The sequence below is a fragment of the Podarcis vaucheri genome (assembly GCF_965113315.1).
Source record: "Podarcis vaucheri genome assembly, chromosome: 4".
Taxonomy (NCBI): Eukaryota; Metazoa; Chordata; class Lepidosauria; order Squamata; family Lacertidae; genus Podarcis; species Podarcis vaucheri.
Window position 1 is genome coordinate 75693579 of NC_138762.1, and position 16699 is coordinate 75710277.

Sequence of the window (16699 nt, forward strand, 5' to 3'; positions counted from 1 at the left end):
TCACTTTCAGCTAAATAATTATATTCTTGCCCCCCACCCCCTTAGAGCTGAAACATGAAATCCACGTTTGGAGACTGACAGCACAGAGGATTAACCCTGCGAGCAGAGAAGAAACAGCTGTAAAGTGCCTCCTAATGCAAAAAGTTCTTACTCTGGAGATTTTGCTGAGGAAAAAGCTGAAAACGTTCCACAGGTAGGGTCCATGACACTTAACGTGACATTTTACAAAAGGTCACTGAGCTCATGGGAGGTCATGCGTAGCAAGCTGGTTTAGACATGCAATATCTCACATATAAGAAAAAGTAAGGCTGTTGTCACAATCTCCCCTTCCTCTGTTTTCTCCTTTGCCAGAAATTAGATTGTAATTTCCCCTGGGGAGGAGACCTGTTCCCTTGTACTTTGTGAAGTGCCATGCACATTGATGGCACTAAACACATAAAGCATCATTATTTAGTGATAATGGTGGTGATAAAAATCATTACCATGCTTTGATTATTTTTTTATAATTGGCTGCAAATTGGCAACATTACCACTTTTAAGCAAATCTCATTTATCTTATGCTTTACATGTATAACTTATGAATACACAGATTTTCCAGGACCAGCTTAAGTCTCCATTAAGGGCTCCCTATCTCTCTTTGGAAGAAAACAGATGCAGTTAACAGACCCTGGAAACTTCACATTACAACACCCTTTGTAACAAAATGATCTAATGCTGAGCACTAATAAAGAGACTCAGATTAATTTTGATATGATTTTGCTAAGCATAAGTGGGTACAGAATTGCAACGGCAGTTCTACAAGAGCTCTCCCATCCATATGAATCTCTCTGTGGATTTTTATTTCAGACAAATCTCACAAGAAGATAAAAACTGGGAAACAAATATCCAGGAGCTCCAAAAAAAGGTAATGTATTGCTTTCATACCATTGCAAAACATTGCCCACCATATTCTATTACATTCATTTTACTATAACACTGTGTGCCTTTCAGTGCACAAATTGCTACAGTCCATAACTTCCAAACAACTGGTTTTATGTAGTTTAGGTTGGACTTCATGTATGAAGCCAGATAGGAACATAAATCTTCTGTTCGGAAATCTACCATGATCCTCCGCTTTCAGGGTTTAGAAGTATCGCCATGTAGAAATAAAAATGTGAACTTTTGACTTGCTCCTTACAGAAAAAAACAAATGTCACAGAACAAAGATGACTTGGAACAGTACTTAAACTACCTTGGTTTGATAAAGGGATCCTCCAGACTATCAGTATTTTACTGGAGGGATGCAAGTGCCTACCTAGGTTGATTGATGTGCCTGGGTGAAACAAATCCACTATAAAAAAAGGAAACTGACTTTTTATGGTTTGGAAAGTAATGCAAGAGGCAAACGCAGCCAGCTTATATCTGCAAGTGATGGACTGGAGTGAAGACTTCAGCACTCTGGTCTGCTGCTCCAGCTCCACCCACCCACCTGCCCCTGATCGGGAAGTTCAGATATTTGGTTTAGGCTGGCTATCTTGCCATGCACAGCAGTTGACCAGGGATGGATATAATAGCTGGCTGCAAGTATAGTCTTTCACCCACCAGGGGGGATTAGGGGAAGCCCTGTGACAGGCTGCAACTGCCTGTCCAGGTTCTCCTCCTCCTCCTCCTCCTCCTCCTCCTCCTTCTGCGATCACTTGTAGCCGAGTAAGATTGCCTTCCATAAACACGGTTTTAACAATGAGTCCGTAAGTGACTGTGGAGGCCAATTCTGGACCCACACATCCTTCCACAGTGGGGACATTGATTCCTGGGCGGGAGTTGATCACTGTGTGGATTTGCCAAGTGTGCCTTCCTCTTAGCACGTTTCTCCCTTGTGTCCTGAGTTCGAGTGTCTTCAAAGCCCATGACACCTTTGGCAAAGGCTGTTCTCCAACTGGAGCGCTCTCAGGCCAGTGTTTCCCAGTTGTCAGTGTTTATACCACATTTTTAAAGATTTGCCTTGAGTCAGTCTTTAAACCTCTTTTGTTGACCACCAGCATTACACTTTCCATTTTTAAGTTCGGAATAGAGTAGTTGCTTTGAAGACGATAATCAGGCATCCGCACAACATGACCAGTCCAACGAAGTTGATGTTGAAGAATCATTGCTTCAAGACTGGTGATCTTTGCTTCATCTAGTACACTGATATTAGTTTGCAATATTAGTTTGCTGATTGTTGTATAACCTCTCCACAAACTAATCAGAATAAATGTTCAATGAAGAGTGGACATCATATGGCATGTACGCAGCCCAAGTCTACACTGTACACTGCTCAGGTGTAGGATAGCCATATGTGAGTTTGTGAGTTTCACACTGTTCCCTAGACAAGAAGTTGGAAACTGTAATGAGTGAAGTGATCCTGAGAATGGGATGAAATAGTAAGGGCTATAAAGAAACAGGGAAAGACTGATGCTAGGAACAGAGCCTGCTGGGGCACACAATCCGAGCCTATGAAGGTATCAAGTATTTATGTTGGAAATTGCATTCCAGCCTTACTGCTGCCGTTATAAGGAGAAAGAAATTTAATAAACACGTTTACTTCCAGGCCCTGTAACTGATAAGACATAAAGCTTCCTTTTATTTGTGTAACTAAGATGAAACTGCACCTTAGGGTCGCTGCATCTGCCTCTATACTGTTCCTTAGACTGTAAACAGAGTTGTTCTGAAAAACGTGTTAACATTTGTGGAAACAAGACACAGTTCCTTTCTAAATTTAAGATATTGTTTCACACCTCAGGCATTTCCTCTCTCACTTTAATGGATTAGACCGTATTGTTGTTAAAAACTGTATTTCAAATAATATATATTTAAAGCATGCTGATATATCTGAAGGGTGCTTCTTCTTGTTGATACGGTTTCTGTATTTTCTGCTTTCCTACAGCACAGAATAACAGACAAGGTGCTTCTCATCAAATGCCTGACTGTTTTGGGAGTTGTTATCCTCATGTTCTTTCTCAATTCGTTTGTTCCAGGGATTCACCTGGACCTTGGTAAGCTCAGCTCCTCTTCTTTCATTGTTGGGAATAGAAAAAGCTGCATTTGAACATGGAGTGTTTTATGCAGCTTTTTGCAGAGGTCTATCTTTGCCATGCAGTCTAAAGGCCTGTACAGATATTTCATTTTTTTGAACAACAATGGCATATTTGTAACTCTGCACTCATGATGGCTTCCCTCCAGATACCGCCGCTTTTGCTGCTGGGAACTCAGAAAGCACGCAACTGAAGATTGCTCGTGAAATGCAAATACCTTCCCGACACTGCCATGTTGCTCCTTTAAAAGAGACCCCCCCAAAAAAAGAGAGGGGCATTGGGAAAATTGGTAGAATCTGGATGTAAACCTGAATGTAAACCCCGTTAATTAGTGTGACTTCCACAGCAACATGCAATAGCACTGGGTTTCAGGCATTTACTGGTATATAGAATTTTAGAAGGTTTAAAGTGCTTCATGTACTAGATGCTTCATAGTAGATCGGGGAATGCATTGCCCAGTGTAATTTCTGTCTTCTAAAAATGGCAGGGGAGTGAAGACCCTATCCTTTCCCTATATGCTGCAGAGCCAAATCCAGGCTGCTATTAGCTGAAGTGTGGAAAACAAGCAGATTGAATAGTTGTCTGTATGTTTTCCTCTCTGTAGCTAATAGTAGCTTAGGGAGAAGGATTTGGATCAGGGCCATGGCACAGGGTGGATGGATGGGCTTAGACTCATCTCCCTATACAAGGGATCCAAGGGAGCTTCTGCCACTGCTTTTAGGAGAAGAACATTATATTGGGAGACACAAGTCTTTGGTCTGTTTTTCCTGGAAATCTTTCCAACGGAAAAGATTGTGGCCATCATGCCCCATGGAACAACACAGCCTATGTGTGAACTGATTCTTATTATACAGCAGCATACTAGGTAACAAAAGTATATGAAACTAATGGAAAACCAATATCCTGATATGCTGTCTAGCTGTGTATTTCTCTAATTCTCTTATCTATAGCGATAGGCACTTTGAGTAAAGACCTCCATTTAATACCAACTTTCTACACAGTGCCTTCGTTATCTTGCTTTTACATGGCTCGGACTGTTAATTTTTTTATTGCTTACAGGAACTGGGGGGATTATCAAACTTTGATCAAATATTTTCTTTTAGTACAGCCAATACAACAAATCATTTGAATTTCAGAAGAAGCGGTTTAATGGCCTGAGAAGTACATGGGTGCCTGGGGAAACAGTGAAATGGAGGAGCCTGGAAAAGAATCATAATCTTGTTCAGGATTTGTGCCTTCCTCCAAAAGAAGTTCTGTGCACTTAGAAATACCTACGGGGTGTTGTTTGTTTGTTTGTTTTGCATGGGTGGGAAATCTCAGGCCAGGCAACAAATGTGGAGCTCAAGGCCTCTCTGTTTGGAAATCACCCTAGGCAACACCTCTCCCCAGGCCAGAGCCCTCCCTGGCTGACTGAAATGTGCCATTGAACTCCAATAAATGCCTCTTGCTTGTGCCTGGAAGGAGTATAGAAGGTTTTTTTTTGTGAGAATGTGTACTACCCTACGGTATAAAGGTAAAACATACATTTGTTGCTCCACCCAATTTGGTCTGTAGAACCTACCCACCGCTGCCACATGCCCCTTGGCAGATAGCCCAGAAGGGAATGTGATATTCAGGCTGAAGAAGGTTCCTCACCCCTGCTCTAACAGAATGGTCATTTTTGCTCTGTCAAGTAGGTAATCAAGCCTGTGAGAATGTTGTAGGCCTTTGAGTTGCCTCACCCAATGCTCTTGTGAAACCACTAAAACAGGGTAAAACAGTCTGAGCATGTTCTGCAGTTTGATCTGTTAGAAAGGCCTATTTCTCACTATTTTGGCAGGTGCCCTGGACATTCTTAAACAAGCACAGCTTGGCGGGGGACGGGGACGGATGGGACACATACCCTAAGGTTCATGACATTCCTTTTTGAAATCCATACAGATTTCTGGTTTCTGTGTGCTAAGTTGGGCTATTTCAGCTGCTGAATTTCACATTTCCTAACTCGGAAATCTGAAAGCTGTTTATAAATGTTTGCTTCAAATATAAAATCAAATGTCACGGCCCTGAAATCCAAACCAGAGAAGAACCGAAATCCTCATTGATCTTTCCTGTTAGGTTGTCTCCTAAAATGGAGCTTTGTATTTTGAAAATGGAAGCCACAGATACAAAGGTCACTATTGGGTAGGCTCATCATAGAAGTCTCTCATAGTACTGATGGATGTTGATGTAGCAGAGAACTGGATGGGAGGCTAAAATAGCTTAGTTAAGGTGCATCTCCCTCCCAAATGGTTGATTAACATGGTGAGTATTCCCTGTAAAAATATCTCACAGCATTCTGGGTGTTCTGGACAATTTTGGTTATTCATTAATGGCTATGTGGCATTAAGTCTGAACCAGCTGTGCAGTGACATGAGAGTATTGCTTCTGGTGCCACTAGATCTGGTCAGCACAATTTGTCACCCATCATGCTAAATGCAATCCACTGGGGCTTGATAAGACCTGCTGAGATTTCTGCCTGTCTTTGACTGTAAAAATAAGGAGGATGTGAATGGCTTGTTATGTCTGACAAGCTACTCTTAGCTTGCTGCGTTGTGCGGACCGAATCTAGATCATATGGATTGTCCCAGTTTCTCATTTTATTTGGCTGGTGCTGGGTTACTGAAAGTGACATGTTAACACATATCCCTTCCAGCTTGCAAACCGCCTACAGTCATTTTATCTTTGGCATTTGAAGTGTAATTTTAGGTCTGAACCATAACTCATACACATCATTAGAAATCTCTTCATCTCAGATGGCATACAACTGAATGTGTGGTTTTCACGGTTTAAAAGCATTTTGTCTGATATAACTTGTAGTGATAAGAAAGTTATTTCTATAGTGTTTGATCTGTGGTGGTTTGAGCTGGAGGTTTTGCACATGCAAATAATTGTGTAGTGTACAGAAATTAAGTGATGGGCATGCACATCTAAACTTATTGACAGTGGAAACAGAAAGGCGTTTTTAACCTATTATATGGGTTGTGCTGGAAGACAGTGTCAATGCAACTCTAGGCGTGTTTACTCAGAAGTAAGCCCCACTGTGTTATATAGGGTTTACTCTTAAAAAAATTACAGTCTCAGAATTGTGGACTTGACATTAAGGTGGTAGAGTGACATGAATGATGGTGGAAAAGTAGGAATTGTTGAGGAATTTGCTCTTTGTGAATTCTGAAGGTAACATGTTGACTACCACTGATGTACATAAGCACGTGTTTATAAACTGCCATTGGAACCTTTCTTATTTGGGTTGCATTTTAAATATGTGCCTTCAGCACTGCAATATGTCTTTATTTTACTTAATCTGACATCCAATTCTTCAGCAAAATGTATTATTGCCACAGCATTCAACTAGAATTGCATTGTACCACTCTGATTAGAAGGCCCCCTGTTTTATTGTTATTCCTTTCTGTAAACTGATTGGTATATTTATCGACTAATTTGCATAATATATAAGAATTTTGGGGAGGGGGAATACATCAGAGAAATTAACCACCCTAATTGCAAAGGGCAGCAACAGAACCCCCTCAGGCAGCACTCCCAGTTCCTTAAACAAATGACATTGAAATGCATTATGTAAATTGCCAGGGAAATTGCATCTTAAAACACAAACAAATGACACCTGAGGAAGTGGCAGGATTTGCACATGTAATTCCTCTTTATTTCTCTGTCCCTTGATGTTTAGGTAGTCATGCAGGATTGCTGGCTTTAGCAGTGACTTCCATGGTTAAATGAATGAACATAACAGGCTGGTAGCTGAGTAGCCATGTGTGACCCTTGCCTGGAGTACTGTCTAGCAGTGATAAAATGTTTACATTACTCTGGGGTGTCTCATACGCTCAAACTGAAATTACTTCTGAAGTTTTAAAATGTGGTGTAGCGAGAGCTGTAGCAGTGCTTGTCTTGCTTAAAATTAGCTCCTTGCTGGAATCCATATTTTGTGATACTGTTTGTTCCCTGCATTGAGTTGCTTGTAAGATAGAGTAGGAGTATACTTTTTATAATAATAATAATAATAATAATAATAATAATAATAATAATAATAATAATAATAATAAATATGCTTGTGGCTGTGAATTCTCACCAGAAGCAGCACATAGGTGATTGGGGACAACTGCTCACCATCTCTTTTCCCTGCTGTGGGGAGAAATCCTGCAGCACTTTTCACATTTTTTTCCAGGTTCCCTGAAAAAGGTGGAAGAATCAGGATTGGTGCCTCCCCTCCCCCTGCATATCACAGGGTGTCAGGAACAGAACAAAAATCAAATGGAGGACGTAGGACCTCACTGCAAGCCCTATCATGGATGGTAGAGTTAGGGCACCTTGGTGGAAAACCTGAGACCACAATCCATGATGACCCCACTCAGGAGACTTGCAGAATGAGGGCGCCTGATGCCTCCTGACTAAACTCTTCTCCCTAGTTTTGCTACCCCTTACAGCTCAATAGTAGAGATAGGAATATAGGGAACTGCCTTCTACTAAATAAAACCTGGACTTGGGACCTTCTACATGCAGAGTAGATCCTCCACAGCTGAACTATGGCCCAGCCTCAAATGGAAACAAGTCTGAGCTGCAGATTGGTGGCATGATAACTTCGCAGCAGTATCCACCCTATTTCAGAGTCCTTCTTGGAAGGAGGCTGGAGAAACCCAGGCAGATGGGCGGGGTGCAGTTGTTGTTGTTGTTGTTGTTGTTGTTGTTGTTGTTGTTGTTGTCATCTTAAGTTTGGTGAGAATCAAGATCTCACTAAGGCACAAGGATGGTGTGGCAGCCAGACTGATTTCACAATCTGGCCATTGTGACTTGGAAGCTGCTGGTGCTATAATCAGGTCCTGGTTTCTAGTTCTAATAACCTCCTGGACAGGATCCCTTCTGTTTGGGCCTTGGCCCTGTAGGCTTCTATCTCTTGATAATCTAGTTGGTGCTGCTGGACAGCTCCGCTGCTTTTCAGCTCTTCAGTTGTAAAAATAAATAAATGAAAAAACTTCCTGGCTCAGCTGATCTGCTTCCCTTGCCTAGATTGTAAGACTGAACAGATCATGGAAATGAGGGAGCATCCTTCTCTTTTTTAAAGCACCTGTGCAGAGTAAAAATATTGCTATCATTCTGCTATTGCTGGCAGATTAAAACAACAACTTTGATGGCTTAATTGTGTGTATGCGCACACATGCACACAAACACAATAAGACCATTAAGGTTGTGATTTGAACCTGCATGTTACATGATTCTTTGATATAAACCAGGCCTCTGGTTTAGAGCTTTGTGTAGCAGAATTGTGTTCTCTGGAATTGGGATGGGAGCCATTAAGTCTAGATGAACCATATTGCTAAATATACAGTAGAGTTACTGTGGCAGCTGATCTGGTCATTACCATCTGGTCTAAGAGGAAGGTAGCAGGGTTGTGTGGGTGGGAGGGAGAGCCAGAGCATTCATGTTACCCTCTTACTCCCTGAGCTATGTGAGGTTTTGTTATACTGCCACAGGCTGAGCTAATGTTGTGACTGCTGTCTCCACATGACAAACTCAGGCTGGATCAGATTTTGTTGCACTTGCTCTAACATGTTCAGGCTCAGCTGAGGGCAGAAATCCAATCTGTCACGAATTAGGCTCAAACTGGACATGATGCTAAATGTGTCATTGGCAACCATCTCAGTTTTTATATGTACATAAAATTAATAACACATATGGGAGGCAATTTTCATTGGGGACGCAGCACATAGAAAGGGGAGTTTTGCCCCTCTCCTCCCCAGTCAACAACAACAACAACAACAAAATTCCCTAGCAAGAATCTTCAAAGAACAAGATCATCTATGTATAAAAAAAATAAGAAAAAGGCACCATACTGGTGAAATGGGAACAGACCTACCAGGCAATCCGTTGAGGTAGATTTTCTTCTCTCTCTCTCTTTTTGCTTTTTAATCTTTTATGTTCTACATTATAACTGGTTTTCTCATTACCTTTTTCATGCGATAAGTTGATTGAGAAGTGTTGAGACTGTAAAAATGAAATTACGTGAAATAATTGATTTTAGAAAGTAAACAAAGAAATTCCCCAGTGCTCAAAAGAACAGCTTTCTCTTGTCACATGGCATGAAAACAGGATTTGTTTTCATTCAGGGGAAAGTACAAAATGTTGCTCGAGTGAGCCACAAAGTAACTGCCCAGCTATATGAATGATTTTGAGACTTCGACCTATCTCTGTGTGCTTGAGCTGGCAAACGAAGGATGCAGATGCAACACTGGGCATTTCCAGATCATTAGGTCACTGTGCTGAGGCCTACCGAATCTTTGGGTGATCAATGGCGGCATGGGGACTAATTGTGGCAGCTGGCCAACCCATCTGGTTGCTTCCCTTTAGACTTGGCCAGAGTATAGCGAGGAAAGAAGCTTTAGAACAGTAGCTCCCACATCACACAAATAACACACAAATCAGGACCTCAGTCTGAATCATAGGACAAATGTAAGGGGAAATCATGCTGTCCCAGTATCCTTGGAACATCTAGTCCAGCAGTCACTTAACCTTATATCCTGCTGACTTGAAGCATTCCCACAATGTGGCGGCCAATGGTGGGGCTGAGGAAAAGCTCAGTTAATGATGCCAGGACATGAGATCCATCAAATACACATCACAAATGTGAAGGAGAGAAGTCATTGTGAGGCTGTTTACAGTGACAGGCCTCTGCTTCTTGTAACGAGTAGTTCTGCCCTTAGTTTTGGTTTTCCCTGGAACTCTTCATGAGTTTGCTCAAAAGATCTGCTGTGTACCAATATGAGCTTTAGAACCGTATTAAGCCCTGTGCACTTAATACCATCACTGTGCTCGCAAGCAGAAGCAATTACCATTTACAGTGAAGTGCTCATTATTGCAAGCACAATGAGGCAAAAATGGCAGTCACAATGGAGCAGGGTTAACTATCATTACACTGTGTTCTACACCTCACTGGCGCCTCCAAAAACCAGTCTAAATATATTTACTAAATAAGTTTGTGACCAGCCCTCTAATTGGCCCCAAGTTCCATGGGGAGGCATGAGCAAGAAGGATGATTCCGAAAGGAGTATTAGCAGCAATTAATTCACGTACCATCGAGAGTTTAGTGCCTTGTGAAAAGTTATTTCACAGACAAAGCCTATACATTTGCTTCTGTTGGAGGTGATGACTATTATTATACCCCTGGATAGCATGGAAGAAAGCCTTATACTCTGTAAAAGATTAAAGAGACTATATCACTTTTTACATAATGCTGTATATGGAAATAGGATATGAATACTGAATGAACCTGGGGGATTTTTTTCTCTTTGGCAAAAAAGCTCTAACCTTCTTTAACCCATGTCAAACAGGCAGAATTGCTACAAGCTTTTACAGAATATTTGATGAAGATTTCCCCTATAGTAGCTTCCCCAACTTTAAATAATTTATTTCAAACCACTTGCCAAACATTTTGGAGGGGGCAGCAGAATACAGGCTGGCACAATCCTCCTTTTTATTATCGATCCATTACCTAAGCAGCTTTTTTTTAAAAAAAATACATTGGACAGAACATTTGTGTTTAAAACTGCAGTGGTTTCTGAAGATGCAGGCATGCTTGGTTTAAACAGAAAGTTTCTGGCATCATTAAAAAGGGGAGTTTAAAGAAATGCATGAAGGCCCAAATATTTTATAAGCAATGCGCCCATGTTTGTTATTGAGTATCATGGATGAATATTCTGGACAGAAAGAGACAGTCATAAACAAGCTCTAGTGGTTGTCAGTAATCACTAGGATGGGTAGTTTACTTCCATGCATCTGTCTGAGAAGCTGAGCTATCAAAGACAGAGTGCACTGAAGATGCTGGGTCCCATCTCACCAAAGATGGCTCTGGGTCTTCTCTGAGTGGGAGTCTACCCTAGTCACATATAAAGCAGGCAGTAAGTTTGTGCCCCGTTGTAAGAGCAGGAGGTGTGGTGTGGTGTACGTGCAGGGCCAGATTTAGGTTTGATGAAGCCCTAAGCTACTGAAGGTAGTGGGGCCCTTTATACGTCCAGCTGTCCTTTGTCAACAACAAATTGTCACTGCTTTTTGTGTTGAATATCTGCTATATGGTAATTTATGGACCTAATAGGTATCAAAAGCCATTTGCACATGTTGCCATGCAACTAGCAGAATGTAGGCACCCTATATATGGAAATGAGCAAACCAGTGATATTTTAGGGAGCAGGCTAGCAGGTGGGGCCCATTACTTACATCATAGAAGCCTACACAACACAAAACACTGTTGCTGTATGTAGGTTTTATTTTATTTGTTTTTTATCTTATACAGTCATACCTCGTGTTGCGTTTGCTTCAAGTTGAGCGTTTTCAGGTTGCATCCCGTGGTGACCTGGAAGTACTGGAAAGGGTTACTTCCAGGTTTCGGCGCTTGCGCATGCGCAGATGCGGCAAATCGCAACCCGCGCATGCGCAGACACGGGTTGTGTTCTGCTCATGTTGAGAACGGGGCTCCGGAACAGATCCCGTTCGCAACCAGAGGTACCACTGTATTCTGGAAATGTAAATCCAGTTTTTTCCCCTCTTTAATTTTTATTGGGGCTCCCAAGAGAGTGGGGCCCTAAGCTATAGCTTGTTTAGCTTATACGTAAATCCGGCACTGGTGGTGTGCGTATTGTGCCTCCAGTCCCAATTTTTGTCTTCATTGCTCAGGTCTGATATCCTGGTGAAACTTCTGTCTCAACCCTGACAGAGAGCACCCAGGTCACACGCTGTATGAGAAGACTTGAAGGGGAAAAAAAGAAGCACGCCAAATAAACATCCCAAATCAAGTCACTATTCAGTCTGACCTAGGAGCGAAAGTGATTTCAGTGCACTGAACCTATTCACTGAATGTTTTCCCATTGAGCTCTGTACAATGTTGAAGGAAACCTGCCCTTGGGTTAATGGCATGTGCAACTCAGAGGAAGGGTCTGAAGCCACGCACAGCGTTTCTACTGATGAAGCAGAGTAAATCTGGACCATGGAAGTGGGGTGGGAGACTGCTTGGGAACTGCATGTAAAACTGTTCTGAGCTCCTCAGAGGAAGAGCAGAGTATAAATACAGTGGTACCTCGGGTTACATATGCTTCAGGTTACAGACGCTTCAGGTTACAGACTCCGCTAACCCAGAAATAGTACCTCGGGTTAAGAACTTTGCTTCAGGATGAGAACAGAAATCATGGCGGCACGGTGGCAGCGGGAGGCCCCATTAGCTAAAGTGGTGCTTCAGGTTAAGAACAGTTTCAGGTTAAGAACGGACCTCCGGAACGAATTAATTACGTAACCAGAGGTACCACTGTAAACTGAGGACACACTTCATATTTTGATTGGAGGAGATGCGGGGGTGGGGTGGGGGGTGATAATGGATTCCGTACCTCTTCCCCAGGTGTCTTATGTACCCTCTTTGATCAACAGAACAGGATTGCTGTACACAATCTTATGTACATCGCTTAGGGTTTTTTTTTGTTTTACAAAGCAGTTTATGAATACAGTACTTTTAAATAAAATGAAAATTCTAAATAAAATTAATATTAAGTAAGTCAGCTATCCACTATTGACATGTATAGAATGCTGAAATCAAGAACATCACAGTGCAGGTGGACCTATGTGCCCAATTTTCTTTCTTTCTTTTTAATACCCAGGAAAGATGTATTTGTTTTAACAAAATTTATATACCACTTGATTGTAATAAAACCTCTATGCAGTTTACAATAAATATTAAGACCACCGACAAAACAATAAAAAACCAAATTAAAACATTTAAAAGATAATTAAAAGGAACTATAAAAAAATTTAAAATCGTCGACACCTATGTTTCTGGATAGGCTTGTCTGAAACAAAAATGTTTTAAGAGAGTATTCTGGAGAGGAGGCAGTTCCAATAAGCTTGTCCACATTGCCAGGTTGCACTAAATGGAAAAAATATCCATCTTGTCAGTTGGTGCCCTACTGACAACCAGGACCAATTCTGATAGCACCATTACATTCAGGCTTCAACTGTTCTCCTTCTGGTGTGTTTGAATGAATAATTTTTTCTAGCATCCTCTGTGACAGGCATCCCCAAACTCAGGCCTCCAGCTGTTTTGGGACTACAGTTCCCACCATCCCTGACCACTGGTCCTGTTTGCTAGGGATGATGGGAGTTGTAGTCCCAAAACAGCTGGAGGGCCGAGTTTGGGGATGCCTGCTCTGTGACATTGCAGAGGATTCTGGAGTGCATCTCTTAATTTGAATACCAGTTCACTGGCACTTCTAAAATATCGCTGCCCCAAGTGTCCAGTTGTGCTATTTTTCGCATTCAGATTATCCCTCCTAATAATCTCATTATTTTCCTGCTATGTGTGCTTAGTGGTATACGAAGTACATTTTACAAGCTTTACTTTGCTACAAATGTCATTTAGGATTTTAACAGGTGGCACCATGAGCACATATTTGATAGTTTCCACAAAAAAATAATTCATTTCAAGTTGTAAAGCTTTCTAACTATTTCAGACCCCCCCCAAGCTTTTCATATGAGCCAACCAAGAGCCACCATATTAAAGGAGGCAGCCTTTTATTATTCGTCTTGAAAGACTGCAGCTGTTCCCACAATCTTTTGTTTACCTTTTATAGGAATTTTCTTGTTTCTTGCTTGCACAGTCCTTGTTTAGACATTTTCCTTCATAAATTCAGCATTGACATTGATATCTTCAGAAACCTTATTTTTTTCTGGGTAAGAAAACCACAACATATTAAAAATACAAAAGTCTCAAAAGCACACTTGCTATTTCTGTTACCTATTTATTTCCTCTGAGACTGCACAGTATATGTAAACTCCCTGTGTTGGAGGTATTTCAGAATTCCACATAAAGCACAACATAATAAATGTTGTTAGAATTCTTCTTTTCTTGACACTCATTGGAAACTGTCACAGAAACTTATATACCAGTTCCATAAAAATGAATACTGGCAACAGCCACAGAGTGGCATGCACCACCACAATATTTTCCAGCATGTGGTGGAATCCACTTGGTAACTGGTCTGTGTGGGAGCAATCCCAAATGACTGTGAATGCCCCCCTTACTCTCCTCAGGATGGAATATTTATGATAAGGAAATGTTGTGTTTTCCCCAGAAACTGAAGACAGCACAGTTTTAAATGGGCAACACAAATTGTGCTATGTATATATATTGCCTTTCGCTTTTATATCCAGCTGGGTGTAAACTTGCAATTATCAAATGAAGTTAGTGCTGTATATTAAAGACAGCTGTCTTATTGTAAAGCTTCCTCCAGGGGCTTCAGAGCAGCTGGAAACTATATTTGTGAAAGATTTCTGAAAGATAAGGGATTGGATCGAATGGTGTTGCTTAGCGGATGGTAAGGCTTCCGCCCATGAATTGGGGAGGGAAGCCATTTTCATCCATTTCCCCTCCAACCTGTAGCTCCACCCCTATATATCTGCCCTGGAGGGTCTCCAGAACAGATTTAGGGGAGCATAGGAGGCTGGAGGTGGGAGGAGGAATTACTGACAACAGCCTCTGCTCCCCTGTTCTGTTGATGGAAGTCTTACTGTTGACTGACACTGTTGAATACATCCCTGTGCCTTCTTTGTAGATGCAGAATACACCAAGTCAATCTGTTGGCTCTGCCAGCTGGAGAATCATAGTTATGGTCAAATATGAACCTCTTTATTCAAGTGCACCCTTCATAGGTGTTCGCTTTTGGTTCACAGCCAGAGACATTGGATATTGGGTTAAATACAAGACTAGGGCAAGATTGCGGCCAGTTTCCTGGCTCCTTTGCCTCCAATAGGCAGATATTCAACCTGATTAGTATGGAGATGCAGAGACGGGAGAAGTTCTGTTTGTTGAATTATTGCTAAATGTGAAAGAGTCCTGACAATTAACCTCAAAAATTGTAGCAAACTGCTTCTGAGTATGTTTTACTGCACAACATAAACATGCTTTAATACACCAAAGAAAATTAAGAACTGCCTGTCTTGAAGAAATTCAGGTAAATGATTGAAAGTCGATAAGGCTGTATTCATGCTGTTTTTTTCCTCCTTTTATGCAGGGTGGATTGCTATGCTGGGAGCAATATGGCTTCTCGTGTTAGCCAACATTCAGGATTTTGAGATGATTCTGAGTAGAGTGGAATGGGCAACGCTCCTTTTCTTTGCAGCACTCTTTGTTTTAATGGAGGTAAGAAGAAGAGTTAAGCCCCCCAACCCAATCCCTGTAAGTTTTGATGCCTTGAAGTCGATGGTAGAATAATAGAGTGTTAGGAGATCTTTGCACGCTCACACAGGAGAGGAGATTGCAATAGGCCATTCCTTTGAAATTGAAGAGGTGTGTATGCTACAGCACTCTTGTTAATATGAGATTCTAGATTTCATTGTATATGCAACTTCATTGCCTATTATTATGACAAGCGGAATATGTATGGAAGGAAGTCTTGTGTACCCATCCATTGGGTCCCAGTCAGTGTAGCCTTTACTGTTACCTTTTAGCCCAGGAGTGAAAAAGAAAGCTTTGACCACCCTCGCTATGTTATCCTTACTTTTCCTTAGAAGGGAATGGCAACCATTTCTTTGCATTGCAGAAAGTAATCGGATGAAGTCAGTGACATGGTAAAGAAAGGCCAAGGCTTTGCTTTTGCTGCTTCTGATAAATCCATTGCTTTGAAATAACAGAGTCATGAATGCTACAGGTCTCTTTTGTTAACATGAGTTTCTACATTCCATTGTATATGCTACTTAAATGCCCATTGTTATCACAAGTGGAACATGTGTGGGCAGAGGGTTTGTATATCGCAGATTACAATGCGCCGGTGCCTCATTCTTCACCAGCCATTTATTTATACTGTAGAGAGTAAACGGGTTCGGTCAGGGACAGAGGCAGAGCAAGCTGATTGGGATCCTGGGGTGGCGTATGTGCCCTGCGCCCAGGGGTGGAGCCAGATGCCCACGGGGCAGGGTGGGACGTTCCATGGGGCCTCCAAGGAGTCTGCTTGCCTCCTCCCACTCAGCCGCCCTACAGGCTGTGGGCAGACGGTTTTGGGCAGCGCGGAGCCTGCGGGCACCCAAGCCATTGCGTCACTCCCAGGAGAGAGACATGGCTCAGGCACGCTGCAGGCCCCGCGATGAGTGCCACCCACCATATTGTCACCCCCCCAGTGGTGACACCGGGCGGCTTCCCCACCGCACCCCCTTCCTCCGCCCTTGGTCAGGGATCCACAAAGGTAGGGCTAAGGCTTTCTTTGCTTCTGGTAAATCGTCTGGGATAGGTTTTCTCCCTCCGCCACCTGTGTGCCAGATTGTATCCCATTGACTTTGAATTCAGTGGAAGCCACTGAGAAATAAGGAAGCCTTCACCTGCATATTTATCTTTGCTCTCTTTTTTGGTGCCATAGAATCTGGGTTTTAATAACCCGATAGAAAGAGAGAAATCATGTTGTGAATACCTTTCAGGAAGGGAGGAAGATGTATGGAGGGGTACATTGTACAAACACCAGAATTTTTGTCACTGAGTGCCAGCATGTGCTTTACTGCAACACGTTTGTGCACTGTTTTCATGGAGAAAGTAGACGAGGATAGTTAGGACAGAACTGAGACAGAGGCTATATCTTTTCCAAGTGACCTCAGCTGTTTGT

At 42.0% G+C, this 16699-nt stretch overlaps 1 protein-coding gene across 3 annotated transcripts in view; it reads left to right on the top strand.

Moving 5' to 3' along the window:
* OCA2 (OCA2 melanosomal transmembrane protein) overlaps nucleotides 1–16699 on the top strand; it is a 161886-nt gene that overhangs the window by 93271 nt on the left and 51916 nt on the right. For all 3 annotated transcript variants that reach the window (XM_082220070.1, XM_082220072.1, XM_082220071.1), the window contains exons 16-19: nucleotides 46–193; nucleotides 847–904; nucleotides 2903–3011; nucleotides 15122–15249. In XM_082220070.1, the coding sequence (XP_082076196.1) occupies nucleotides 46–193; nucleotides 847–904; nucleotides 2903–3011; nucleotides 15122–15249 (443 nt within the window). The remainder of the gene's footprint in view (nucleotides 1–45; nucleotides 194–846; nucleotides 905–2902; nucleotides 3012–15121; nucleotides 15250–16699) is intronic.